The 27128-nt window shown below is 37.1% G+C and overlaps 3 protein-coding genes across 10 annotated transcripts in view; 2 read left to right on the plus strand and 1 right to left on the minus strand.

Moving 5' to 3' along the window:
- Positions 1-67: 67 nt before the first annotated feature.
- Positions 68-9945, plus strand: slc30a9 (solute carrier family 30 member 9). 2 transcript variants are annotated; one of them, XM_073812220.1, is made up of 19 exons: positions 68-211; positions 775-934; positions 1102-1293; positions 1461-1493; positions 1601-1700; positions 1817-1909; positions 1989-2071; positions 2742-2803; positions 3237-3304; positions 5747-5849; positions 5925-5980; positions 6069-6204; positions 6290-6329; positions 6420-6491; positions 6582-6689; positions 7734-7899; positions 8353-8482; positions 8687-8800; positions 9120-9945. In XM_073812220.1, the coding sequence occupies exons 2-19, from the start codon at positions 826-828 to the stop codon at positions 9162-9164; spliced, it is 1710 nt and encodes a 569-aa protein (XP_073668321.1). In that variant the 5' UTR covers positions 68-211; positions 775-825; the 3' UTR covers positions 9165-9945. The 2 variants fall into 2 exon arrangements, with proteins under 2 accessions (XP_073668321.1, XP_065129724.2); XM_065273652.2 differs by having other exon boundaries at positions 2745-2803.
- A 3210-nt stretch (positions 9946-13155) lies between these two features.
- On the minus strand, positions 13156-16201 carry grxcr1a (glutaredoxin and cysteine rich domain containing 1 a). Its single transcript, XM_065275338.2, has 4 exons — positions 15800-16201; positions 13994-14233; positions 13468-13533; positions 13156-13385 (listed from the first exon to the last, which is right to left on the minus strand). Exons 1-4 carry the CDS (start codon positions 16199-16201, stop codon positions 13206-13208), a joined length of 888 nt encoding a protein of 295 aa, XP_065131410.2. The 3' UTR covers positions 13156-13205.
- Positions 16202-21570: 5369 nt separating this feature from the next.
- Positions 21571-27128, plus strand: part of atp8a1 (ATPase phospholipid transporting 8A1) — a 148377-nt gene continuing 142819 nt past the window's right edge. For 3 of the 7 annotated variants that reach the window (XM_065273745.2, XM_065273716.2, XM_065273754.2), the window contains exon 1: positions 21578-22040. In XM_065273745.2, coding sequence (XP_065129817.2) covers positions 21992-22040 — 49 coding nt within the window. In that variant the 5' untranslated portion in view covers positions 21578-21991. Of the gene's footprint in view, positions 22041-27128 lie in introns of all 7 variants that reach the window. The other 4 variants (XM_065273726.2, XM_065273736.2, XM_073812189.1 and 1 more) reach the window with 3 other exon arrangements.

Genomic DNA, 27128 nt, shown 5'->3' on the forward strand with positions numbered 1-27128 from the left:
TGTTCTTCGGTGACGTGCACCTCAACTGGCAGACCGCTCTGCAAGACTGCAGCCGTAGGGAATAAACCGACGATGTTTTCTTGTTCACCCACTCAAACTCTCGCGAGAACTCAGCCTTTCATACTTTCAGTGCTTTCTTGCTACTATTTGTTATGGACACTCTTGAACTACCCGACCACGACACGTACACAATGGACTGAGCTTTATAAAGGTAATAAATACCGGGTTACATGTCATTATTTTAGCGTTTGTTTATTCTATGTAATATTACCTCAAGCGTAGCATCTTGCTAAGCTGCAGCTACAACGCTAGGCTAATGAAATGCACCGGCTCCAGTCAAACTCACTGACAGAAATGTATACAGTTTCACTTTTAGATATCTGATGCTGGGATACGTAGACGGATAGTGAAGTGATATCGTTAGAAGTTCATTTTATCTGATCTGAAAAGTTTTTGTTTAGTCATCATAAGCGGGTTTAAACAATATCGTGACTTTACTTATTTATTTGTAAGGACTGCTTTAACCAAATTCATGAACAGTTGACTTTGCAGGTTTAACTTTGGCATCCCTTCAGGCTAAGGGGCTTTGGGATGTGTAAAGTACCATACATCGTAATATGTTATATGACAGCTGCTGTAATTTACTGTTATTGTGGACAACAACTAGGGAAGTTCAGATCGCTGTATTTTTGCTCAAATAGCATGCATGCATGGTTAGACATGTTTGTTTGGCTTGATCTGATGATGTCTTTGTAAACATGTCATTGTCAACAGTGTCATTGTCCAGTGGGATTCTGTGTGTTTCCTGGACTTGCCATCGTGAGGATGTTTCCCTGCCTGACCCATAGACCATGGCAAGTCCTCTGTCGGCTCTACTTGCAACAACGAGCTCCTCTGTCTCAGAGACCCTCAAAAATAACAAATCCGTGTTTTGGTAAGTGTCATGCATTGTAGACATCTACAGATCCAAACATGAAATACAGCAGCCTTCCACTGTTCTCCCGATCTTCTAAAATACTCCACCATATCTACTTGTACATGCATGGTATATCTGTTTAGTACATCTAGAGTTTTAAATGCATGAGTTGTTGCCTTCGATAGGTTGGCAAAGTGGCAGATGGGTCCACAAATTCTGGCTGAGCATCCCGGACTCCAGAGTTTCGTCTATGACATGGACACAGGTGCAGTACTGTTCCACATCAAGCAGTGGTAAAGAAGGTTCTCCTGATGGCCCTGATGAGCCAAAGCCAACTGAGAAAGCACAGGCCGCCCAGTCTTCTGCGAAAACACCTGGTAATATTTGTTCACAGTAAACTTTTATAAAATAAGTTTTTAATGTTGGAATGCAATGTGCTAAAGATTTCTCTAGCAAGTGCCTTTTTTAAGAATAAATAAAATGATTATGGTTTCTTTTAGTAGTTAATAGTTTTGGTTCTTTCTTTATCCTGTTTTGCATTTAGGATTGATGAAAGTAGAGAACATCCAGGTGAAAGGTATACAGACACTTTGTAATATCATAATTTACATTCTGATTAAAAGATTTCCGAGGCTGATACTTTGGTGTTTCACTGTATGTTTTTGGTGTACTGTATGTTCACAGTTCGAGCTGTCCTGAAAAAGAGGGAATATGGCACCAAATACACCCAGAATAATTTCATCACCGCAGTAAGAGCTATGAATGAGTTCTGCCTCAAACCCAGGTATAATGATATTTGGATTGTCTTGAGATTGTGACAGTCACAGAATTACAGTATAACTTAAAACCAAATGATAGTCTATCATAAAGTTAAATATATGTCTTTTTGTTTACTTTAAGTGACCTTGAGCAGCTTCGAAAGATCCGTCGGCGTAGTCCACATGATGATACAGAAGCCTTCACTGTCTTTCTGCGATCAGATGTGGAGGCAAAGTATGTTTATTTATCTACGGATACACCAGTAACTAAATTGTTAGGCCTCAGTGTTCATGTTTCTGGTGTGTGTATGCAGAGCCTTGGAGGTATGGGGCAGTCAGGAGGCACTTGCTCGAGAAAGAAATGTTAGGAAAGAAGTGGAAAGGGAGTACCAAGAAAGTATGTCTTTCCATCCTCTTTCATATTTAGGGGCTGTCCACACGGAGACGCGTATCACTGCATACGTATAAATTTGTTATCGTATTGGCGTATCATCCACACGGATCCGGCGTTTTGGGAGACTGAATCCGCTATTTTTTGAAACCGGGTCCTAAAGTGGATAAATCTGAAACCGACACCCTTGCGGTTTCGTCTGTACAGCCAATCCATATATTTTTGAAGCGAAAACGTCATCACATCACGTGTCGGAAGCGTCACACATAACAGCAACAACAATAACGGCGGATTACGTGATTGTGTTTGTGCTACAGAAGCTACTAAAGCCTACTAGCTTTATTACAGCAAAATCCATTGCTTCTATGCAATTGTGGTGACCAACAAGCGATAATGGACAACACCATACGTTGGCTATGCGCATGCTCAAAGTCTTCTTCTCCGTGTATAGTGTATATCTGTGGCAGAATTACAGCGCCCCATACTGGTCCGGCATATATACTACACCGCTTTCAGTCGGTTTCAGTGGTTTCGTGTTTACGGATTATTTTTTTAGAGCAAGGAAAAAAAATGATCGGATAGGGAATGCACCGGCTTCGTGTGGATATAGCCTTAGTCTTAAACTGCATTCTGTTGTTTTCATGTGATCTGCTAACTAGTTTCACTCCTCACCCAGTAGACATGTTTAGAAACCAGCAGCTGTTGAAGGAATACAAAGATTTCAGGGGAAACACAAAGGTAGGAAGTTCATCACTAAGATTTTGATGTTTTTATCAATTCCTGGGTGTTATAAGCTAAATTAAAGTAAAAATTTTGTTACATGCAAGGCCAAATTAAACATTTACTCATTTCTACACATTTCACTTTTCCAATGACCCACTTACAGTATCCTAGCAAGTTAAATTTCTAATGAACTAACACTGAATGGTCAGCTGCAAATAAACTCCTAATTGTGAAGCGCTAAGCAGAGAACACCTAATTTAGGCGTCATAATTCGTGAAGTAAAAAGTTGTCTCCATCCTCCAGGATCTCTCTGTGTCTTTTTTTTTCTATATGACCATAATGCTGCTGAGTTAACCCCAAGGCACAGACCAGACTGTTAATAGCTTTTATACTGTAACTGTAAAATCTAATGTGTTTTTAACATTGATTGTCTCTTTGTCTTTAACAGCCTCGATCAGGGAAGAGGGCAACATTTCTGCAAGGTCCAGGAAAAGTGGTGATGGTAGCTATATGCATGTAAGCCTTAACTTTATTACATGAAGGCCTGGTTTCACAGACAGGGCTTAGCTAAAGCCAGGACTAGGCCTTAGATAAATTAAGATGTTGAAAGAGCACCTATTGTCCAATTCACGATTTCTCATTTCCTTTGTTGCGTAAGTGTGTATTACTACATGTTAACGATATGCAAAAGGTACAAACCCCAAAGTAGTAGATGACGCAAGTTATCATCTCCAACGTAAATCTCTTTTCTTGGACTACAACAAACACACGGATATGCAACAGTTTACTTTCTGGGATTGGTGACGTAGAAGACAACATTATCATAATCCCTCCCACTTCGGACTTAGCCTGTAAGTTAACTCCTGTTAGCATTGCATTGTGAGCAAATCTTTCAAACATGGTAAGGAGCGTCGCGTTTGCGCCTGACATCGGAGGTATTCAGACCAATCACAACATACAGATTAGCTGGCCAATCAGGGACACAGAGCTTTTCAAATTCATGCGTTTCAGGAAGAGAGTGAAATCTGGAGTTTTTTTAACCTTATACCACATAAATACACAAAATAATGTTGTTTTTAGCAATGAAATAGGTGCTCTTTAATGTCAATTTGTGAAACTACAATCAATACATGCTTGAATCAGTTAGATAAAGGAAATAATATATTTAAGGAATTGGACTAAAACTGAGATACCTTGTAACACTTTAAGAGACCTAAAGCAAGTTATGCATATGTGTGAAAGCGATCCCTGCACCATGACATCTTTATTAGATTAAGCAGATTGAGTTTTCAGGCATGTGCTCTCACGTGAGAAACAACCAGCAGGATAATTTGTTCATCAGCAGTTTTGCATTAAACAATCAGAACTGCATCTCAACTTGGTATCATAAACCAAATGTGACCTCGGACCACAAACCGGTAATAAGTAGCACAGGTATTTTTGTAGCAATAGCCAACAAATACATTGTATGGGTCACAATTATTGATTTTTTTGTATGCCAAAAATCATTAGCATATTAAAGGAATATTCCATTTTCTTAAAAGAAAAATCCAGATAATTTACTCACCACCATGTGATCCAAAATGTTGATGTCTTTCTTTGTTCAGTCGAGAAGAAATTGTTTTTTTGAGGAAAACATTGCAGGATTTTTCTCATTTTAATGGACTTTAATAAAGCCCAACATTTAATACTTAACTCAACACTTAACAGTTTTTTTCAACGGAGTTTCAAAGGACTCTAAACGATCCCAAACGAGGCATTAGGGTCTTATCTAGCGAATCGATTGTCATATTGATAAGAAAAAAAAATGCTCTCTTAAACCACAACTTCTTGTCTAGATCCGGTCCAGCGCAACCTAACGTAAATGTGTAGTGACGTAGGGAGGTCACGTGTTGCATATATAAAACGCACATTTGCAGACCATTGTAAACAATAAACTGACACAAAGACATTAATTAGTATCAGTTGACATACAACAACGTAGGAACGGTCCTCTTTCAACACACTTGTAAACACTGGGGCGGAGTTTCGCATTCGTCCTCTGTGACCTCTTGACGTCATGATGTATTGCGTGGGGTCACGCTGACGCATCACGACCGGATCTAGACGAAAAGTTGTGGTTTAAAAGAGCATTTTTTTTTTCTTGTCAAAAATGACAGTCGTTTCGCTAGATAAGACCCTTATGCCTCGTTTGGGATCGTTTATAGTCCTTTGAAACTCCGTTGAAAAAAACTGTTAAGTGTTGAGTTAAGTATTAAATGTTGGGCTCTATTAAAGTCCATTAAAATGAGAAAAATCCTGCAATGTTTTCCTCAAAAAACATAATTTCTTCTCGACTGAACAAAGAAAGACATCAACATTTTGGATGACATGGTGGTGAGTAAATTATCTGGATTTTTCTTTTAAGAAAATGGACGGGTCTGGCGGTCCACTTTTAGCATCACTGAGCAAAATCAATTAAATCTGATTAGACCATTAGCATCGCGCAAAAAAAAGAGTTTCGATATTTTACCTTTTAAAACTTGACTCTAGTTACATCGTCTAATAAGACTGATGGAAATTAATATCGCAGCTTTTATTTTTCCATCGGTCTTGGTTCACGATGTAACTACAAAAGAGTCAACTTTTAAATAGGAAAAATATCAAAACTCTTTGGTTATTTTTTCGTGCAATGCTAATGGTCTAATCAGATTCAATGGATAAGCTATGCTAAAAGTGGTACCACCAGACCCGGAGATCGGCTGAATAGATTCCAAAATGGTTATCTTATTTATTCAGCTTTCAAATGATGTATAAATCTAAATAACCTTGTGGTCCAAGGTTAAAAATCAACTTTTGTTTTACTTATAGATTCAGATTCAGGTTGTGCAGATTATGTAATGCCATTTATTTATAATCTAATGCTGTTCATCATAGTAAGCATACTAAATATTAAATAATTTTGTTTAAAATCTGCAGAAACGGACTGAATTTCTTTTTTAAACTGTTGGCGTGGGTTTACACTGGGTCTGCCAGTATGTTTTCTGAAGCCATTCATTCGCTAGCTGATACTTGTAATCAGGTAAGATTCACTTTGTTTTAGCAAAACTTTGAAGTCTCTCTGCTTTTTTTATTCATCAGTTGTGCTCTCTTACAGGCTCTTCTTGCGCTAGGCATAAGTCAGTCTGTTCGAAATCCAGATGCCATCCACCCGTAGGTGTTTGTGTTTTGTCACCTCTGCATACAGCTCTTCTGTCTCTATGTATCATAAATGCACTGATCATTCCTATTTTTTTTAAAGGTACGGCTTCACTAACATGCGTTACATTGCGTCTCTAATCAGTGGAGTGGGTATCTTCATGATGGGTGCTGGTTTGTCCTGGTATCACGGCATCATGGGACTACTGCACCCTCAGCCGATGCAATCCCTGCTCTGGGTTTGTAGCCTCATGATTGATCTTGCATATGACAGGACAGTCCAAGCAGTTCTTAAGAGTTATACGTCTTATGTTTGTGTTATAGGCATACTGTATCTTAGCAGGATCTCTGGTCTCTGAAGGAGGTGAGAGGTGGTTCCTCTTACGCATTGTATTGTACACAATGTAGTTATTATTGCATTTCTCAGCACATTATTTTAATCTTTCCCATAAAGCTACGCTGGTAGTGGCCTTCAACGAGATCAAGAAGAGTGCACTTAAAGAAGGCATGTCATTTTACGAATATGGTATGTACCTTCGGCTAGCTGTTTTGTTAGCATTGTCTGTTAACTTATTGTGATTAGTGATTTAAATGAGTTGTTGTTCGTGTTTTGCAGTGATGCAAAGTCGAGACCCAAGCACTAATGTGGTACTGTTGGAGGATACTGCCGCCGTGCTAGGGGTGGTGCTGGCTGCTGGATGTATGGGGCTCACCTCTCTTACAGGTATATAAAACAAACTCAAGTTCACAGGCCTTGTCTGTGTGACAAGTATCTGTCTATGGCAGCATACATGGTTGTAACTTTATTAACCGTTGGTAGTGTATTATTTGATACTTACTATGGTTTTATGCTATTGAGGTGTAATCAACCCCTAAAACCAACAATGCCGTTTAACAGGGTTCTGGGAAGTTTTAGAAAACACATACATTCATAGATACAAGTCATTGACAGTGCTGAAAGTTTTCTGGAAAAAAATCCATATTATTCCCTGTGTAGCGTAAGATAATATCACAAAAATTCGAAACTTTTTAAGCACACATCCTAAACTGTTCGCTTGTTTAGTATGAAATGTTGATTCATACCAAAATGCTTTTTTTGCATAGTTGTGTTTGACACATGAAAACGTCTCTGGTTACGTATGTAACTGTTATTCTCTGAGAAGGGAACGAGACGCTGCGTCTACCTTGCCATACTTCCTGAGTCCCTGTAATGCCGTCTTTGGCAATATTTTAGATAGCGATACACTTCCTGGCTCCCGCGTCACCCTGTCTTTGTCGTTAAACCTCACCATTGGTTGAATTTGATATACACATAGACGCACTTACCCCTGGAGGCGTCCCCAAAGTGTCACTGCAGTGACACAGCATGAGTTCCCTTGAAAGGGAACTGTAACAATGTATCTTAAAAGGTAACTCGATGTAACCTTGCTCTCACTTGAAATGTGTCCCCACATTTAGTCTTTGAATTTGAGGGTATTGGACCTGGAAAGTCCTTGAAAGGTCCTTGAATTTAAAGTTAACTAAGGTGTGAGATCCCTGGGTTTATTTTTACCACTAGAGGTCTCTCTGCCATTAAAAACAGTGCAAAGGGTTGGGATAATCTTACCTGCACACTTAAAAAATCTAATAGAAGTATTATACCATCCAGGACGTTTTGCATACTGTTTTCAAGAACCTGTTTATCTCAGATCTTTGTTTTTAGTTATTAATGTGTCAATGTTTTCCACTTTTTCAAAAGGTTCTCATCATTCTCTTTATTTCTCCTCAGGTAACCCGTTCTATGACAGTCTTGGTTCTCTGGGTGTGGGAACCCTGTTAGGGACAGTGTCTGCGTTCCTTATATACACTAACACGGAGGCTCTGTTGGGCCGCTCCATCAAGGCTGAGCACATTCAGAAGCTCACAGAGTTTCTGGAAAATGACCCTGCAGTCAGGTCAGCCTGTCTTTTTTTGTGTATACACAGTCAGCATAATACAAACTTAGCTAAACTAGCTGCCATCTTACAGATCATAACAGTGCAGAACCAAAGAAACTTTGAAAAGTTTAAAGGGAGAGTTCACCCAAAAATTAAACTTCTGTCATTATTTACTCACTCTCATGTTGTTACAAACTTTCTTTAAAAAAAAGTCTTTGTTATGATGAACACAAAGGAAGATATTTTAAGGAATGTTTGTAGCCAAACTGATCAGAAGCCCCATTGACTTCCATAGTATTCTTTTATCCTACTATGGAAGTCAATAATGCCTCTATTTAGTTACAAACATTTTTGGGTGAACTATCCCTATAAGGCACAGGTCATTTTTGTGATGCTTGCAAAGTCAGCATTGTTTAACTGAAATATATGAATTACATATCACATCCTCACTTTAGGTCTTTTTGTCTACAGGGCAATTCATGATGTAAAAGCTACAGATATGGGGCTGAGCAAAGTGCGCTTCAAGGCAGAGGTGGACTTTGATGGTCGGGTGGTGACGCGCTCGTACCTGGAGAAGCAAGACATTGAACAGATCCTCAACGTATGTGTGATGAAAGTGCTGATTTGATTTAGAGCATCTCGCATGACATTTGCATTAGGGTTTTATAGTTTTGGATATGAAGTCCTATAAGCTCTTAACTGTTGACGTTCCTGAAAGAGTTATGAAAAAATGAAAATCTTCTTTTGTAAGCTGTATCGGTCAATAACACATTTGTGAATGCGTATGTGTGTGTTTGGCATGTAGGAGATTCAGCAGGTGAAGACACTGGAAGAGCTAGAGAACTTTATGCTAAAGCACGGGGAAAATATCATTGACACTTTAGGAGCAGAGGTGGACCGTCTGGAGAAAGAACTCAAGGTATCATTGCTACCTGTCCCAACTTTTTTTGGAATGTATAGCTCTCATGAAATCCAAAATGAGCCAATATTTGGCATGACATTTCAAAATGTCTCACTTTCAACATTTGATATGTTATTTATATTCTATTGTTAATAAAATATAAGTTTATGAGATTAGTAAATATTCCATTCTTTTTTTACTCACAATTTTTACAGTATCCCAACTTTTTCTGATTTGGGGTTGTACTTTTTAACCATATTTAGAGCCATGAAAAACAATCTGTTCATATATTTGAATTGCTGATTAAACAAAAAATACTGATCTGTTTCTCCCACAGCAACGTAACCCTGAGGTGCGACATCTGGATCTGGAGATTTTGTAGTGTTGTAAAACATGGCACAATAGAGGGGAACAAGATGGAAGACATCAAACCTCCATTGATCCCTTTTCCTCTTCACTCCGCAAATTAGCTGAAGTCTTACTTTACAACTATCCTGCATAACCGAAGCAGTAACCTATACATGGTTTCAGTGGTTTTGGTAAGCTAGAAAAACACAGCCAAGACCGAATTGGAGAGAGACATGGACGATTACCAGTGACTTATGGTTTTGTGATAGTTTGTATAATAATAATGTCCATGGGTTTCAAACGGACCAGAATCTTTTTATTATTTTACGTTTGGCACACAAAGCAGCATATACATGTGTATTTCACAAGTTTTCTCAAAGCCATCATTGGAAATAGTGCACTTGAAGGGTATACATTTGAAGTAGGCTTTATTTTTAATTTATATTTAGAAAACAAATATTTTTTCCCAATGTTGCTCTTTTGTTAGTCAGATGCACAGATAAGAAGAAGTTTAAATGATCCTTATAATGTTGAATGAAGTGGACTGAATTCTTTATGAGAAAGTTAGTGTGAGAATAAAGTGCAAAACCTGTTGCAAAACCTAGCATTTGGTGAGCAGATCCAGTATTGCAGTTGGTATGTCTATCAGTTTTAACAGGTCTGTGTGTTAAGTACTCTAAAACTTAAAAACTATAAAATGTTTTAAACAGGATTTTTCAGTGAATGTATTTTTATTGCATTGCATTTATTTAAAAAGCAATTTGGTTATTTGCTAAAATAGCTCTTCAAGACTTCATGCCCTGTCTCGTCTGTGATTACAGTACTAATGTTATGTGCTGTGTTTGTTCTGTAGTTTTGTGTGGCTTAATGTAGAGTTTTTGAATTGGTACCCAAAGTCATATTTGTATTTATAGAAACTAAAACACATCTTGCAGAGCTTATGTCAATGTAGTGATCTAGTTTCTGAACGCTAGTCCCCGTCTCTTCATTTTCATTGTAAAAAAAATTTGAAAGTACAACACTCACAAATTAACCGTGAAATCTGGCTTCAGGTCATTTAAAAGAAAACATTCAGACCAAAATCTAGTTGAATTATGTTCAGTTATGGATAATTTCTTCAAACAATACATGTTTAAATACAGTGTAAAAAAGATTTGTTGGTTCAACTTAAAGTATGTAAAGGAACTTAAAAATATTAATTTAAAAAATGTTGTGTAAAAATTGTTTATTAATCTTTTTTTAAGTTTAATTAACAAAAAAATTTAAACAACCAGGTAACTTACTTTTTTAAGTTGAACCAACTGTTTTACAGGGAGATAAGGTTTTAAAATATAATATGATCCGAGCTTTAAAAATTGCTCTGATCCTCTCTGGAAAATACAAATATTTTGTAAATATGAAGCTGGTGCATGTTCAGGGGAAAAAATCTAATTTTGGGGAGGGCTTTAAGATTAATAAATATTTATATAACCTATATATATATATATATATATATATATATATATATATATATATATATATATATATATATATATATATATATATATATATATATATATATATATATATGATGGTTTCAGATTGCTATTTGGTTGAAAATTTTGATCTGTTATATGCTGAAACAAATAGATGAATAAATTGCAGTTAACTTATTAATATTTGTCTGAATATTTATCTGAATGTCAATATTATTTATTTATTTTTGACAGGTTGTTTTGATGTTATGAAACAACCAAACCACACACTAATAAAATAAAGGCTTTAGCTTGAATGCACTGTAATGAGTCAAAGGATAAAGATGTCTGCCAAGTGTATAAATGTAAATGCATAAATACACTGTTTGTATAAACCATTCTTCATTTTGTTTATAATCTTATAATCCAGTAATACTCTTAAAGAGTCAATGCAATTGGTCTGCAGACTTATCAATAATCCTGACATTTATTTTGATTGGCTAATGTTTTTCCGTGAAACATATCATAATATCTCCAAACTAAAGATAGCTATGTTTTGTAACGTTACAAAATCGAGATTAGTGCAGTCACGCACACATAAAGTATATTATACGGTATATTAAATGCTCAATGACAATAGCGATTTTAATGTTTACTGTACAGATGCCTCCGAAGCCGCACGGACACACAGGCTGTGACTCAAATCGCACTGAGCTGCCTATCAAGTGAGCATCGTAGGTGCGTTGAGAACGTGTGGTTCATTCATATGAAGCTCAGATATGCTTCCTACGTAGACAGCGTTTAGTATTTGAGACAGAGGGTCTTTGGAAACGCGTGGCGCATCTGTGATGGTGATCATCATGAAGAACGGTACAGACGCCGCGCTTCAGCGTCGGATTTCTTCACATAATTAGCGCCTCGCATTTGATGGGACGCGGTGTATTGTCTTTTTTGTTTTGTATAGAGAGCGAATATTTACCCAACAGATGTTAAATGGAAATTTTCGTTGATATGTATTTGTATTAATGTAAAAATAATCCAAAGTCTCAGGGGTTCCCTAATATCTGTAGATTTTGCAGCTCGTGCGCGTTTTCTAATTCGCTTGACTAATCACAAAAGCACGAGGAAATTTGATGTTTTTTGCAAAATGTAATTAATAATGTGTATCATTGCCTTGCTATTTATGTTTTACTGTAATACACGTGTTTGCATGCTTGCATGTTTGAGTTGTTTGTTTATCGATTGTAGATATTTGATATTCGTGTGAATTTTCCTATTGTTATTCCTGTCTTTCATGTCAATACCAATAGGGGGCGTGTTTGACCGATGCCTTGGTTACCCTCGTATTCTGCCTTTTATAATTTAATTAGCTTGTTGTATTTATAATAATGTATTTCTACTAAATTTACTGCCTGCGAATGTATTCGTAAATCTTTTGAATTAGCTTGCCTTGATGTGACTTTAGCTGTGTCTCAAAACCAGCACGTTTAGGCAACATCCACTATAGGACCACATTAACAATTGAATTATTATTATAGTAAAAATGTTGTGATTTTTCTTATCTGATTGATAACACTTTGTACCTTTTCATTTCCATTTACCACAGTCTAACTGATCTAACTGCATCTCAATGATATCCTATATTATTTCTAAAGGATACCAACATAATAATCCAAAAAAGCTTGCAAGGTTTTGAAACCCAGGCATTTGTAACCTTACATTTATGCATTTGGCAGATGCTTTTCTCTGAATCGGTTTACAGTGCATTCAAGCTATACATTTTATCAGTATGTTTGCTCCCTAAGATTGAACATTCAACGTTTGTGTTGCTAACGCACTCCTTTTCTGTTCCTTTAGTATCCGGCGTTCACTGAGGAGGTGAAATGTACACTTATTTACTCTGTGCTTTGAGCCTCTTTACAATGCTGCCTTGTAGACTTTAATTCAAGCAGCATTGTACAGGGCTATGACGGCACAGAGACCGCTCTTTCAGACCAGCCCTGCTATTTATTTCTAAAGGATTTCTGCCAATCTCGTTGAAATGAATCTAATTTAAATGTTAATATATTTGGTTTAATCAACCCTTAAATAAAGTTCAGAGTGAAATCATGGATAGTTTGCAGATCTCAGGTGTATACAGACATTAGGTCATCTCAATGCAATTTGATTCCTGCATACGTTTGAATAATTAAATGTAAACCTCTGACAAATAAGGAAACGCTTCACTTGTTGAGGGCTTATGTTGTTGTCTCTTTAGGGTTAGTCACATAACATGTTTTGTTATTTAATGTATCATAAAGTTTGGAAAGGTGATATCCTGCTGTGAGCCCCTGACCTTGTAACTTAGTAATTTGTTTAATTGCTATATTTATTAACAGTGACAGACATGGTCCGTGCTGTCGAAATGATTAATGTTGCCAGGTATTTTCCTGCCACCTGTATCTTTTGGCATATGAAAACAGAAAGGTGATAAAATATAATACAAATAAAACTACTTGTTGACAAACAATTGCATTTTCTTAAAAAACATTTTATTAACAAATTATCTCTTTAAGATTTTTACATGGCTTATGGGGTTAGAGATGGTGCTGGGAAGGTGTGTCAGGCACTTGAAGAGGACCTTAGTGAGAACAGCTGGAGCAGGGCTGAAGGCCGTTCTCATTGCATGCTGTGCACTTCAGCGCTTTAAAAGAGTCGGTGAAGCAGTTGCGAAACACAGACATTTTGCTACCATGGCACATAGGGCACGGGACAAAAGCGTATCCCCCACATGCCTGGCATGTGTTGGGGTGCTGTACCCTCTATAGAGAGAAACAAAGAGATGTCTGAGGAAGATGTTTGATGATAAACCAAGAAGAGGAAGGTAAAAAAATCCAAATATACCTCAATTTTGGTCAGGAGATCTTGAAGCTCCCCTAATTCATTCATTTCAAGTATTTTCTCGGCACCCTGAATGAACAAAATAAGACTTTTTATTCACAAATCCATGCATGCAAATACAGCCATTCATTGTGATTTCTATTAACTTTATATGATGCATCGAATCACAGCATTGATAATTTGGAAATATGTTAAATCAGTTAAATACATTTTATTCTTTAATTGTTAAAGGTTGAGTGCACAATTTCTGAAAAACACTTTGGAAAAGGGAGGTGGCCCGACTACCAAAACACACTTGGAGCAAATCAGCAGTAAGGTGCGTGTCTACTAAATGACATCGTTGCCTGTGTCTATCAAAAGAAGGTCCAGATTCTATTGGGGTAGGGGCGTGTTGTTAGGTGATTTCAAATGTCAACATTGGCTTTCAGAGATCATGGACCCTGCCTGTAATGTATTTAAAATTGAATATAGTATATTTTTGTAATTAATATGAAATTAGGCAAGTTGGAGCAAGAATTTTAAGACTGACCCCTAGGTAGTGTCCATCAATGAAGACCACAGGAAGTGAAGGAGGTTCACCCACTCGTTTGCAGCGCATCTCCAGTTCCTTCCCATAATCGCTGTCCAAGGCGATGTTCTTTTCTATGAACCTCACTCTGTGATTCTGAAAGATCTTTCGAACAAGCTCACATCGCTCGAATGTAGTCCTGACCACTCGAAAACTGGTGGTGTAGATTACAATTCGCCCAAACTCCAGCGTCAGTTCTGGCTGAGAAGGCCAAAATACAAATGGAAGTCTGGTATTAGAATACAGAAGTTCACTTTCAAAGTACACAATCTAATCTTGGCACATCGCAGCTGCCACTAAGCTTAAAATAAGTTATCCCCAACAGTTTCTTTTTAGGGATTTTTGCAACATTAAGAATAAAATTAATTAAACGGTAAATTTTTTTTGCTTAAAGGGGCCATGGCGCATTACTTTTTTAAGATGTCAAATAAATCTTTGGTGTCTCCAGAGCACATATGTGACATTTTAGCAATTAAAAAAAAACATATAGATAACATGTTAAAATTGACACTTGTGTGCAAAAATGTTCAGTTTTGGGTGTGTCATTTAAAATGCAAATGAATGGATGACATGCAAACACTGATCACAATGATGATGGTTTGTTGCAATTGAAACTCAATTGTGCTGTGAATTATTTTCTCTCTCTTTTTATCTGCACTTAATGGCAGTGCTGTGATTGGATAGTGCAGATTAAGGGGTGGTATTATTATAATAAGAGCTCCTTATGACATCATAAGGAGAGCAATTTCATTCTATTTTTTCATGTGCTTGCAAAGAATGGTTTACCAAAACTAAGTTACGTGGTTGATCTTTTTCACATTTTCTAGGTTGATAGAAGCACTGGGGACCCAATCATAGCACTTAAACATGGAAAAAGTCAGATTTTCTTTAAATGACAGTAAGTAAAAATCTAAGTTTTGGTAAATGTAAATGAAACCTGGAGTTCCTGAAGCTTTTTCTGCAGGTAAGATGAAGCTTTAGTGAAACAACATTTAGTGATTTTGTGAGTCACTGTGTTGAGATTGAGCTACAGCATCATCTCTTCCTTTGAAGAGTGGGGTGAAGGTGTTTTTTGCTTGGAAACTCTTCACACATTTTAAAGTGAGACATGGGGATGTAACTGTCTGATCTGATGCATATCTCAAACCACTATTGACCGCTAATGCTTCTTTTTTACATAATTTCTATATATTTCTATTTATAATATATGGTTTCTTATATTATCAGCATCACCTACTTTAGTGTTATGTTATTTAATAAACTTACTGAACATGTAATCCCTATTTTGACTCTGTTATTAAAGGAATTTAATTATATTTGATCAAAAGCCATTATCAACATTTTATTTGTTAAAAGCATAGGTCATGAAAATACATTAAGATGGTATATTAAGCCAAACAAAAACACTTAAAGAAATGCATCATTAATCTTTAATTGTACATTGATCTTGCTCACTGGGACATCTCATTTGTCTAGCCAAAGCCGAGAAGAGAAAAGCCAAGAAAAAAAGGCAATGATCCTTTTAAGGAGGACAACAGTACTTGAAAGCATTTTGGTCATTTAGTTGAAAATTAATTTACGTCAGCTTTTGTTTTGCCAGAGCTTAAAGCATATGGTCAGTGTTAAATAAACACTGATACGTTTGGCTCTGCAGTCAGTTCAATTTATTGTGTATATACATCCACTGTAATGGATTTTTTTAAAGATTATTTAAAGCTGGTGATGATGTTTAAAGTACTGCCCGAATAGTTTCCTTCAGTTACTTACCCCGCCGTTTTTAGCCAAGTTATCAAAGTGTATTTGGCCAGCACTGACTTTGTGCTTGACACCTCGAACTGTTCCGTTTTTACTGAGAATATTCACACGTTTGGTGCACAACACGTCTCTCCCCCCTACAAACATCAGCAGATCATCGGGTTCGCTTCCACTGTCATCCAACTCTGACCCCAAAAATCCACAGTGGTGGCCGTTGACCTCCCCGTTGGTGGATGGGGTGCTGGCCCGTTCTGCTTCGGAGCTGCTGGTGCAATCTGAATCCAATGAATCTGATGGCCCCTCATCTTTGAACATTTCTTTCAGAATGCGCCCGCTGTTCCCTGAGGCCACCCGGAACCTCACCCGCTTCTGCTTCTTTCCATCCTTCGGTGTCAATAAAGCCTCCTCCTCCATTGCGTTGACTTACATGGTCAAAAGGCAATATTTAATTCCCAGGCTGCATTGGTGGATGAGAACGATTAGATCCGATAGTGCTACATGATTTCCCTCGGAGGCTTGACACATTGTGTATCGCAGAAAGAGTTTGATCTCTGAGTTACCGTCAGCTTTACCACCAGTGTTCCTGTACTTGTTAATAATGCATGTGGCCTTGCCATGGTTACTGAGAAAACCAACCATGAGTAAACTGATAGGTTCTTCAATAATTTAGCATGCTATAGATTTTTTTTTTTTTTTCAAACAGAGGCCACAATTTCTGTTCTTTAAAGAAAAAAGTTTGTACCTCTTTTTGGAAATGTTTGGATAAGTTAGTAACTTTTAGTATGTCATTTTTATATCATTTGCAACTTTATATAATATACATCATTTGAGAAAAACATTGATTTCTTAACCAGCCATGTCTTATGGTAAATCCTTTATGGCTGCTTGCCAACAAGATGAGAATGCATTTACTATTTAATTGGGATCCCAGTGCGGTTAGGTTTGAGGACACTTTGGGTTTTAAATGCATTGTAGTTTCATGCTACTTAGAAGATTGCTTGTGTCTGTCTGTATGTACAGTACACTGTACTGTACACCTGCTGTGCTTGAACATATAACAGAGCTCAAGTCTCATTGGCTGGCATTTGCCTTTATTCGCCCTCCAGTGGGAGTGAGGGTAGTATTGCAGCTGCTCCACGGCTGTAGTCTTTTTGTGTGCAGAGGACTTAATACTCACAGGTAATAAACTCTGGAAATGTGATACAATGTATGTAAATGGAACAAGTTGTTTAGACAGATTGTCACTTTGTACAAGAGAAAGGCTTCTTCACGGGAGAAAATTGCACCTATGTGAAATCCAGGCTCATAATCAAACTTTGAGATTAGGAACATTGAGGTTTGATTTCAGTCATTGGTTTAAACAGTCTGTCTGTCTGTCATCCAGTGCTTGAGTGCACTCCGCGTAAATGTAGGCCTTTTGAGTTGAACATTTAGACAAATTTGATTAAAAATTAGCATGAGAAGAACCAAAGTGCTTTAGTTTAAACATATTTTTAAATTTATGTGTATTTATCCAGTAATTTTTAGTGATGCACCGATGTATCGGCCGCCGATATTTATCGGCCGATTTTTGATGAATTTGAAACCATCGGCATATCGGCAATAGCACGAGAAAAACAATCGGTATCGGCCTATTAATTAACTGCATAAAGAAATCCATTATATGTAAAAAAAAATGAGTTAATGTTGTTAATAAAATAAATGCTGAATAGCGAAAACCACCTTTGAAGGTTGTCATGCTGTCTTATTATATTTGTTTAAGCTTAATTTGTGTCTCTCTTATTATGTTGGTCAGTTGAATGTTAATTAGATCAAATCCATGTTCAGTAAAAATAATTTGATGCCGAAATAAACTAGCTAATAGACCAGCTGTATAGTATTGTATACAAGTATTTAATATCGGTATCGGCATCGGTATCGGTCAGAAGTTGTCTGTTTAAATCGGTATCGGTATTGGCCCAAAAAAATCCTATCGGTGCATCCCTAGTAATTTTTCTGGTGCTTTGCTAATTTCCTTAAATAAAACATTACAAAAAAATCTGAAAGGTACATTTAAACTAAAAATTTAGATCTTAATAAATAATAGTTAATGTTAATTTCAGCATTTACTAAAACATTTTCAAAATAAAAACTTCTGTTAACATTAGTTAAAGTGCACTCATTTCATTGCTAAAAAATCATCATGTTATTTTGTGTATTTGGTATAATACAATGTGTTTGCGTTATGGTTAAAAACGCACCGATTTGAAAAGTTCTCTGTCCCTGATTGGCCTGAATACCTCTGACATCAGCCGGAAATGTGAAGCTCCTTACTACGTTTGAAAGATTCGCTCACAGTGCAATGCTAACAGGAGTTGACTTACACGCTGGAGGAATTATGATAATGAGGTCTTCTCTACTTCTCCTATCCCAGGAAGTAAACAGTTGCCTACAATCTGTGTGTTTGTTGTAGTCCAAGAAAAGAGATTTACATTGGTAACGATAACTTGCGTCGACGTTCACTTTGGGGTATCTTTTGCATATCGTTAACGAGTACCAATATTCTTACACACCAAAGGAATGTAAAAACATGAATCGGACAATAGGTGCTCCTTAATGCATGAACTAATATTAATAATTGTATTGGCTTTAACAAACATTATCAAAAATTAAAAAAATTTAAAAAATCTATATTGTTTATTGTTGCTTCACATTAGCTGATTCATTTACTAATGTTATCAAATACAGCCTTATTGTAAAATGTTACCATTTTTCCTTTTTTTTCTAGCTGCTTTGTAACAATGCAAAACTGTGAAAAGCAATATACTGTAATGTAAATTGAACTGAAGAGTTCATTTCAGAAATGCAGTTTTATTTCTGTTATTTACACAGACTTTAGAGGAGTTAGTTTTGCTTTATGATTAAATCGCGTATAACAGGTGATTTACACATATGGATCAATGGGCAAAATAAATGAATTTCAAAGCTTTGTGCATCTCGTAACCTGGTTCAGTGCTTTATAAAATAATTACTGACTTTTATTAAAGTATACATTTTAAGTATATGGCAATATAGGGATTTCTCAGAAAATTCAACATGCGAGTTATGCCTTTTACCGTCAGGCTTAATCCACCAGAGGGCAGAATATGATCTAATCAGTGTATTACAACAATCTATTCCCTATTCACACTCTATATCTGATTAAACTCAATAATCATGTGCACCATCTTCTCTCAGATAGACATAGATTACAAACTTATTAAAGATTCAGGGTGTCTGTATTTTAATTAACATCTCAAATCAATATCTTTCAAGTTCCTCTTCTACCAATGCATATATTTTTGAGAATACCCAGCTGTCCCATATCTGTCAGTTCTAAAGGGGCTTTTCTAATTGTATTGCCTGAAAGCCTGTCAAGGCTGTCCAGGACATGTGGTGTCATGAGAACTGTTGACTGACAGCCTGGTCTTGCTTTTGCTGACCCTTGCTGACTGAGGGAAGGAAGGCTTTACAGTAGTATCATAACAGAATAGCAACACAACCTCAGTATGCATGCCTTTAAGTCTGTTTATACTGTATATATCAACATGATCCATGTAAGGTTGTGGGAGAATAACATTCTTACAAAACAAATGCATTTGCATGCAGCTTACTTCAATTTCCTCTAAATCATGCATTGTCCTGAATATGTAAACTACTTTAAAGGCTACTTTAAAGGCAATCTTATAGACCTTTAGACCTACAGCCTGCATTAAGTGCAGCATTATGTTTTCTTATGGTGACATTATTACAACAATGTAAAAGGTATATTGGTCAATGACATGGCATGCATATTTTTGTGTCTGGGGGCATTATGAACTATAGTAAAAAAAAAACATGCTGCATTCGAAGGTATGAAGGCACAAAGGCATATCCTAGTGTTTGGTTGACTTTCTGTCTCCTGAGATACCTTCATCGTCTTGTCCCACACTTCTGTATGTGGGCGTGCACAGGGAATGTGATTGGTCGAGCCTGGTCTCATTCGAATTTTTTTTTATGGAGACCAAGAAAGCAGCTGGAGCACAAATGTAGCGTAAACAAGGACATATTTTACATTTTTACACCTTTTGATTGCATTTCTAACAAGAAATTAGATCGTAGATTTCAAATATGGTGCTCTTTGTTTATATATTTCAAACTGAATTTAGTTACGCTGCCTATGAATGCTGTCTGAATGCATTTCCTGGAGCTGCCTTTAAAGTCATTGCCTCATTAGGCAGCAAGGCAACAAGTCAGCTGCCATAGATTTTGGACGCAGGCAGTTGTTGTGATGTTAGGATAATTTAAAAACGTTTGTCCAACAATTTGGATGTTTTCAAATATCAAGGTAGTACAATAACAATCCTGGACCTTACACTCTTAAAATGGTTGGGTTATTTTTTTACCCACAATGGGTAAATATTGGACAGAACACACCGCTGGGTTAAAATTGACCCAAAGCTGGGTTTTTTAACACAACTGCTGGGCTATTCTAAACCATGGTTGCATAACAACAACCCAACATTGGGTCATTTTTAACTTTATGGCTCAAGAAATAAAAAAATGTAAGTTAAATAATTTTAATAAGATATAATAATAATGGTTTTAATAAATGCAACCTTTTTAAAATATTTGTTTAATGTGTTTTTAGGAGCTTGTTTTGTCATTGACCTATATGTGACCCTGTCTGCAAATTCCAGTTTAAAGTCTCCCTCTGGGTTTGAGATTATGAGCATCAAAGTAATTCAGTCATTGATTTCACATTGATTTCAATCTTTGACGTGGACTCAGTCAATATTTAAGAAGGCTATCACTGTTATATTTTCACAAAATGTTGAAATGTATGTTTTTTATGTTTGGATGAGATGGAGGGTTGGATATTTATGTGTGTTAACACACTTACTTAAAAATAAGATACATTTGTGTGTGTGTGTGTGTGTGTGCTCGCGCTCGTGTGTGTGTTCGTGCGTGTGAGACTGATATGTGCTCAGATGAAACCACTGCACACAAAATCAAAGAGGCAGGCATCTAGTCACTGTTGCTAGGCAACCTCAGGAGCTATAGCCCTAAATCCCTGTACTAGCGTGCAGATGTTGACTAGGTTGAAACCCTAGAAGCCCAATTTTATACTAAATGTTATTAATATAATACACAATTTATAAAAGATGTTAAAGGAAATGTAAGTTGGCGGGAATTCACTGTTTTATGATAAGTCTTGCTTCTCCAATTCTTTTGAATGCGCATGTCAAAAAAAATGCAACAAACATAAAATAAAAAGCTATTTTTCGGATATATCATCCATACAATAAATGTAGGCCTACATACATAGCCTCCTCCTAAATAGTAGAGGCTGTAACTCACACATATAAAATATGTTTTTTATGTTTTATAAAAAATATTTATCAAACTTATCTAACAGGCCTACGTGTTATTGTTCTTATATAATTATGAGACGAAGACGATGAAGATTCAGTAATGGAGACTTCGGTTCATGTGACTTGTTGAGTAAAAACCTTTAGCACATCAGCAAAAGGCCATAGTAATTCCCGGCTGATGTGTAATATGGGAGGCAATTTCACAGTCGTGATCGCTTCAGGGACTAAAATAAAGAAATAGTGGGCTGTCATTGTTTCTGCAATCCCTACGAAACAATAAGCAACTGCAGCAGGGAATCTCCAAGACACCTCACACGCTGAGGTCATGTTAGGGGTCTTCGTTTCGGTTTCGTTTTCGATAACAAATTAAAAAAATCATACGGTGTAGGTTTGAAACCACGTTTTAATAACTTTTGATTTTATATTGTCTCTGTAAGAAGTTTATTGATTTGAACGTGAGAAAGACCCCCCTACGCAATTGCTATTGCGACCCGTCACCCCGCTGCGCTCCTAGATGGTACGGTCTCATTTGTGAAGCGGCAGCGCTCGCTCACATTCACCGTTTCAAGCTCTTATCGATTCCTTCTGCATGTGCTGGAGCGATCTGGCCTTCAACTCCATGCACTGATGCTGGAGCCTGTTATTCAGGCGGAACTATCGCTGTTTATTGACAGGACCATGCATCCGAATCCAAAATAAATGGTTACCGCTAACGGGAGTGGCGGGAAAGGTATTTTGGTGACGGTCACCGGAGCTTGAGATTCTTGACGGGAGCAGAGAGAAACAACGCGGAGTTTCTGCGTTCATTTCACAGGTGCCGCCACCCTGACTGATGCCGCCCGTTCAGAGAACCATGGCGGATCTCCGGTCCCGTGTTGAGGGTAAGAGACAGCTTTATTTCGGCTCTTGCGTGACATGTGCACAATCTTTCATTTGCTAAGTCGACAAGACCGTGTTGCAGTTGCTTGTGATTTATACGATAATTTTTTTTATACATTTGAGCAGGCATTTCCGCATATAGTTAATTTCTTTATCCGGCTTATTTGCATTCTCCTCCTGGTTGGAAAGACAGCCATCATACATTATTTGTAACTACATTTTTGTTAAAAACACTCCCTGTATCATGTCTATGATAAGTAAACGTAATGGATAGTGTAAGGTCGGTTTGTCTTTATTATAAACGTATGATGTCATCTTACATTGTTTTTCAGTATTTATAGTTAAAGATCATATGAAGTAGGCCAGATCTGGGTTATAAGGTAACCTGGTTGTCAGGTGTATTGTGATAATGGTCATAAACTAATATGTTTTCTTCATAGCACTGCTTTAAATGTTCATATGAGTGATATTGCAGAGTCATAGATGTTAAATACACAACATCAAGTGTCAATACAAAACAGTTTGAATCTGATTGTATGATCTACAGGTTGCCAGCGAGTTTTGTGTATATTTGTGTGCACTTGAATAGCTTGACAAAAGTGTGTATACATGTGACGGAGCATTTGCTGTCCGTCTGATGTATTGATTGGACTGGATCTGGTCTATCATGGTTATCTGCATCCTAGATGAAATGATATGCTTCCCCCTCAGTATCAGTCTCAGATATGTTTCATATATTGTCAAAGACTGACCACAAGTTAGAAATCGAAAGAAATGCATATTGCACATTTTCTCATGATACTCACTTAGTGATAATAAGGAAAAACTGTCTACTAATCAGCATGTGATGCTTAGTTAATCATAGTCTTGTGCAATCCCTGTGTTTTACAGGAAATGAGGGGCAATATGCCAAACTTCTCATTTAAGAACTTCTGGGAAGTTCGCTAAAATTGTTTCAATGTCCCATCTTAATGTTTTAAAGCTTAAGAAGCGAGCTTTTGGTTTTAACCTTGATCCTTCCCGATGCCACGCCTACTGTGTTTAAAAAGTATCCTGTTCATCTGTGCAAGCACTTCCCAGCCATGAGCGATCGATATGCCTGCATGTTCGATCAGGCGTGACCTACGCTGTCCCAGAGAGCAAGCATGAATGGAATCAAGAGACCTGTTTTAAAAAAGCATTATTTATTGCGGCTTGTGCCGTTTTCACTTTCTCAACAGGCCTTGTTGTGCTGCACAGTGTGCGTGGCATTTTTTAATCACTGCAGTGCATCGGGCCGGGCCACTCAAGGCAAAGCAGGGCCTTGGCAGAACGTCGGCTTAATCCACTCATGCCCTGTCTAACAACCTCCAGCGTCGTGCCTCCGCCCACACCATCTCAGCCTCCGTTTGTGTCTTTTTTTTTTGAGTACATTAGAGCGCTCACCTGACCAGCCTGGGGTAGTTGCCAAAACAGCCTTATCTGCGAGGCGTTTGATAAGTGGAGGTGGCACGATTCTAGGTCTACAAACACAGATTCCAGAGAAGCCCACACGGATGGGAGTGTGTGTATGTCCCGATTAAGAAGATTTTTATTGTCCAGCCCATCCAGTATCTGCAATGCAGCTGAAAGTTTTCTCCTGCTCTGTTAAAGCAGCTAGCCTTTCAAAGCTGAAGTGTTACGTTTCTCCGTCAAACAGAAATGCAGAGATGTTTGTATTTAAGTGGACTCGAATCTCCCCACCATCATGGTCAGGCAGGTGGACAGCTCCACCCCAACTCCTAAGAAATTTAATAATTAGTATCAAGTGAAAAATCTAATTGAGTAGATGTTTACTGTAGGTTTTTATCCGATTAATCGATTATATAAATATAGTCGTTTGATTAATCGATTATCAAAATGATCTTTAGTTGCAGCCCTAGTCTCTGTCAGCATGTCTTTTTATATATACCTACTGTCTGTTTTATGTACTGTCTTGTGTCATGTCAAACCACCTGACTGTATCTCTCAGTGGAGCTGTTTGTGTGATTCACAATATTAAACAGCCCTTCTACATTAACATTTCATTTTTCATAAAATATGGGATTGTTTTGAATCTGATGACTGTTCACCTCATTGTATAAGGATCAGTAAAACAGTAAAGTCCTTCTGTCTAACCAGCAAATGTATTAGTTATTTATTACTAGATTTTATTTACGTATTGAAGTGCATTCAAGCTGTACAATTCAACAGTATGTGTTACCTGGAATCGGATGTGGCAGCAAGGCTTCAACCAATGACAAGAGTATTGGGTATTTTTTACACAACTGATTGTTAAACCAATTTGGTTTGTCATCAGGTTGATAATGGCCATTGTTTTGGACATAAAGTGTTGGACGACTCATCTTCGGTGCCCGGCAGACAGAGTTTGTTTCACGATGCTGCGGTTTTGCTATTTTTACCCAGACACATTTGGAGATGGATGTGTCAGATCAGTCAGTACCTCTAGTAGTGATCCATCCTTAAGAGGTTTAAAAGAGGCACAGCATATTGAAAATTTACCATCACAGTAATAAAAGTCTTCTGTGTCGTGACTCATGAAGGATATTTGAAACGTCACATACTGTAGTGTGATCACTGACCTGTTTATGGTAAACAACATGATCACCTACTGTGTGCTGTGTCATTTACTTTAAAGGGGACATATCATATAAAATCTGACTTTTTCTACTAACCCAGTAACTTAGTTTTGGTAAACCATTCTCTGCAAGCAGAGAGAAAAAATAGGTTGAAATCTGGCTCCCCTTGTGAAGTCAGAAGGGGATAATACCGCCCCTTAATCTGCACCATCCAACCACGGCACTGAAATTTAGTGAAGAAATCTGCTAATTTGCATTTAAAGGGATAGTTCGGCCAAAAATGATATTAAACCCATGATTTACTCACCCCTAAGCTGTCCGAGTTGCATATGTCCATCGTTTTTCAGACAAACACATTTTCTGATATTTTAGAAAAGGTTTTAGATCTTTCAGTTGATTAAATGTAATGTTACGGGGTCCAGCACCTTCAAGTCCAAAAAAAGTGCGTCCATCCTTCACAAAATAAATCCAAACGGCTCCAGGATGATAAACAAAGGTCTTCTGAGGGTAATTCGCGCGGTGTTGTTGTAGAAATATCCATATTTAAAAATATTAACGTAAATAACTACCTTCCGGTAGCGCTGCCATCTTAGTCATGTCCGCATTCAGGATGAGAGCTTACGCAGCCTACGGAGGCTACTCTGCTGCTGCTCTGTGCCCCCGCCCTCCGAATTTGTCATACGTCACTAAGAAAATTGCGTACACTACGCTAATACTCTCTCCTGAATACAGAGGAGTCTAAGATGGCGGCGCTACCGGAAGGTATTTATTTTCGTTAATAAAGTTTTAAATATGGATATTTCTACAACAACACCGTGCGGATTACCCTCAGAAGACCTTTGTTTATCATCCTGGAGCCGTTTGGATTAATTTTGTGAAGGATGGACGCACTTTTTTTGGACTTGAAGGTGGTGGACCCCGTAACATTACATTTAATCAACTGAAAGATCTAAAACATTTTCTAAAATATCCGAAAATGTGTTTGTCTGAAAAACGATGGACATATGCAACTCGGACAGCTTGGGGGTGAGTAAATCATGGGTTTAATATCATTTTTGGCCGAACTATCCCTTTAAAAAGACGCACACAAACCTGCAATTTTAACATGCTGTAATAAATTATCTATAGGCTATGGTATTATAATCTAGAACTTCACATACATACTTTGGGAACACCAAAGATTTATTTTACATCTTTAAAAAGTGGTGAAATGTCTCTTTTAGTTAGAAAATGTTGAAGTACTTGTCTGCCAAGATGCAAGATTTAAAGACTCACTTAAGTGCCTTGAAATGCCAAGCTTTGTTTGATGCTTTTGTTAATAAATAGCAGATAGTGTTTTGTTTACCTCACAGCCAGGATTTTGATGAGAAGCTGGGCGAAGTGCAGAATGATGTCATTAAAACCATTAATCCGTATTGGCGAAATGAGAGAATGCAACGTTTTGAATGCTTATATCTTCTTGATATAAGTTGATATGGTTTGAGTTTGAGTTTGTTAATTCCCCAAATGTGAGATCCCAGTCTATTTCTGTCTGCTGTTTTTATGAACTGAAAATACACGTGGTTCATGAAATGTTTCATCATTCATGAAATAATCCATCTCTCTCTCTTCACTGATCAGACGGTTAATCCTCCTCCCCCATTTCTTACAGACAGACCTAGTTAGTTTCATCACAGCGACAGGGGGGATCTATTTTGGGTCTTGATCATTTTGTCACCTTCCTCTTGTTTGTCTTATTTGTATGTAGAAGCTATACGTTTAATATATTTGGCCAGAATCATTTTAACCCTTAAACAGGCAATGTGCACCACGGGATACGCTCTCTTCAGTGTCTTGTTTGGGGCATAAAAAAGATTTTTCAATCAAATCCTTATATCACTTATCAAACCTTGGTCTGTCTTGAATATGTGGGTAACATTATTTGCTTCAAGTTTTTTTTTATCAAGCCTGACCTAAATCCAACATGGCCACCGGTTTTGCAGGACAGTCAGATTTTGTGTTAAGTAAATGAATATTAATCTTACTTTTCTTCTTTAAAAAAAATATTAATACTGCTAATATTAATTGTGAACATTGTCTTGAGGTGCTAAAGAAGAAAATTTGGTTATATGTTGTTTATTTTGTTATTTAGCGCATTTTGAAATATACGTATCCCCTGAGATACATTGCCTGATTAGGGTATAAAAAAGGGATTAACCACAATATTGGCTATCTTTGTATTTTGAGTTGAAAAATGTAATACATGATCAAATTTGCAGGTTAAACTGATATTCGTATATTTAGGTGACTGCATTTTAGCATTTTAACTGGATATTTTCTTTCACGGCTTCACAACAGCTAATTTTATGGTATAAGGAATAATAGGGAATATGAGTTATAGAGCTGATACCAATGAATTCTTCAGATTTTGAGAAAAGTGATGAAGATGAATTTTTTTGTGACAGTGCAGTGGTGTATTAGAACCAAGAAATTTTGGTAATTTTCCTCATACCA

This window comes from Paramisgurnus dabryanus, chromosome 16 (genome assembly GCF_030506205.2).
Source record: "Paramisgurnus dabryanus chromosome 16, PD_genome_1.1, whole genome shotgun sequence".
Classification (NCBI taxonomy): domain Eukaryota; kingdom Metazoa; phylum Chordata; class Actinopteri; order Cypriniformes; family Cobitidae; genus Paramisgurnus; species Paramisgurnus dabryanus.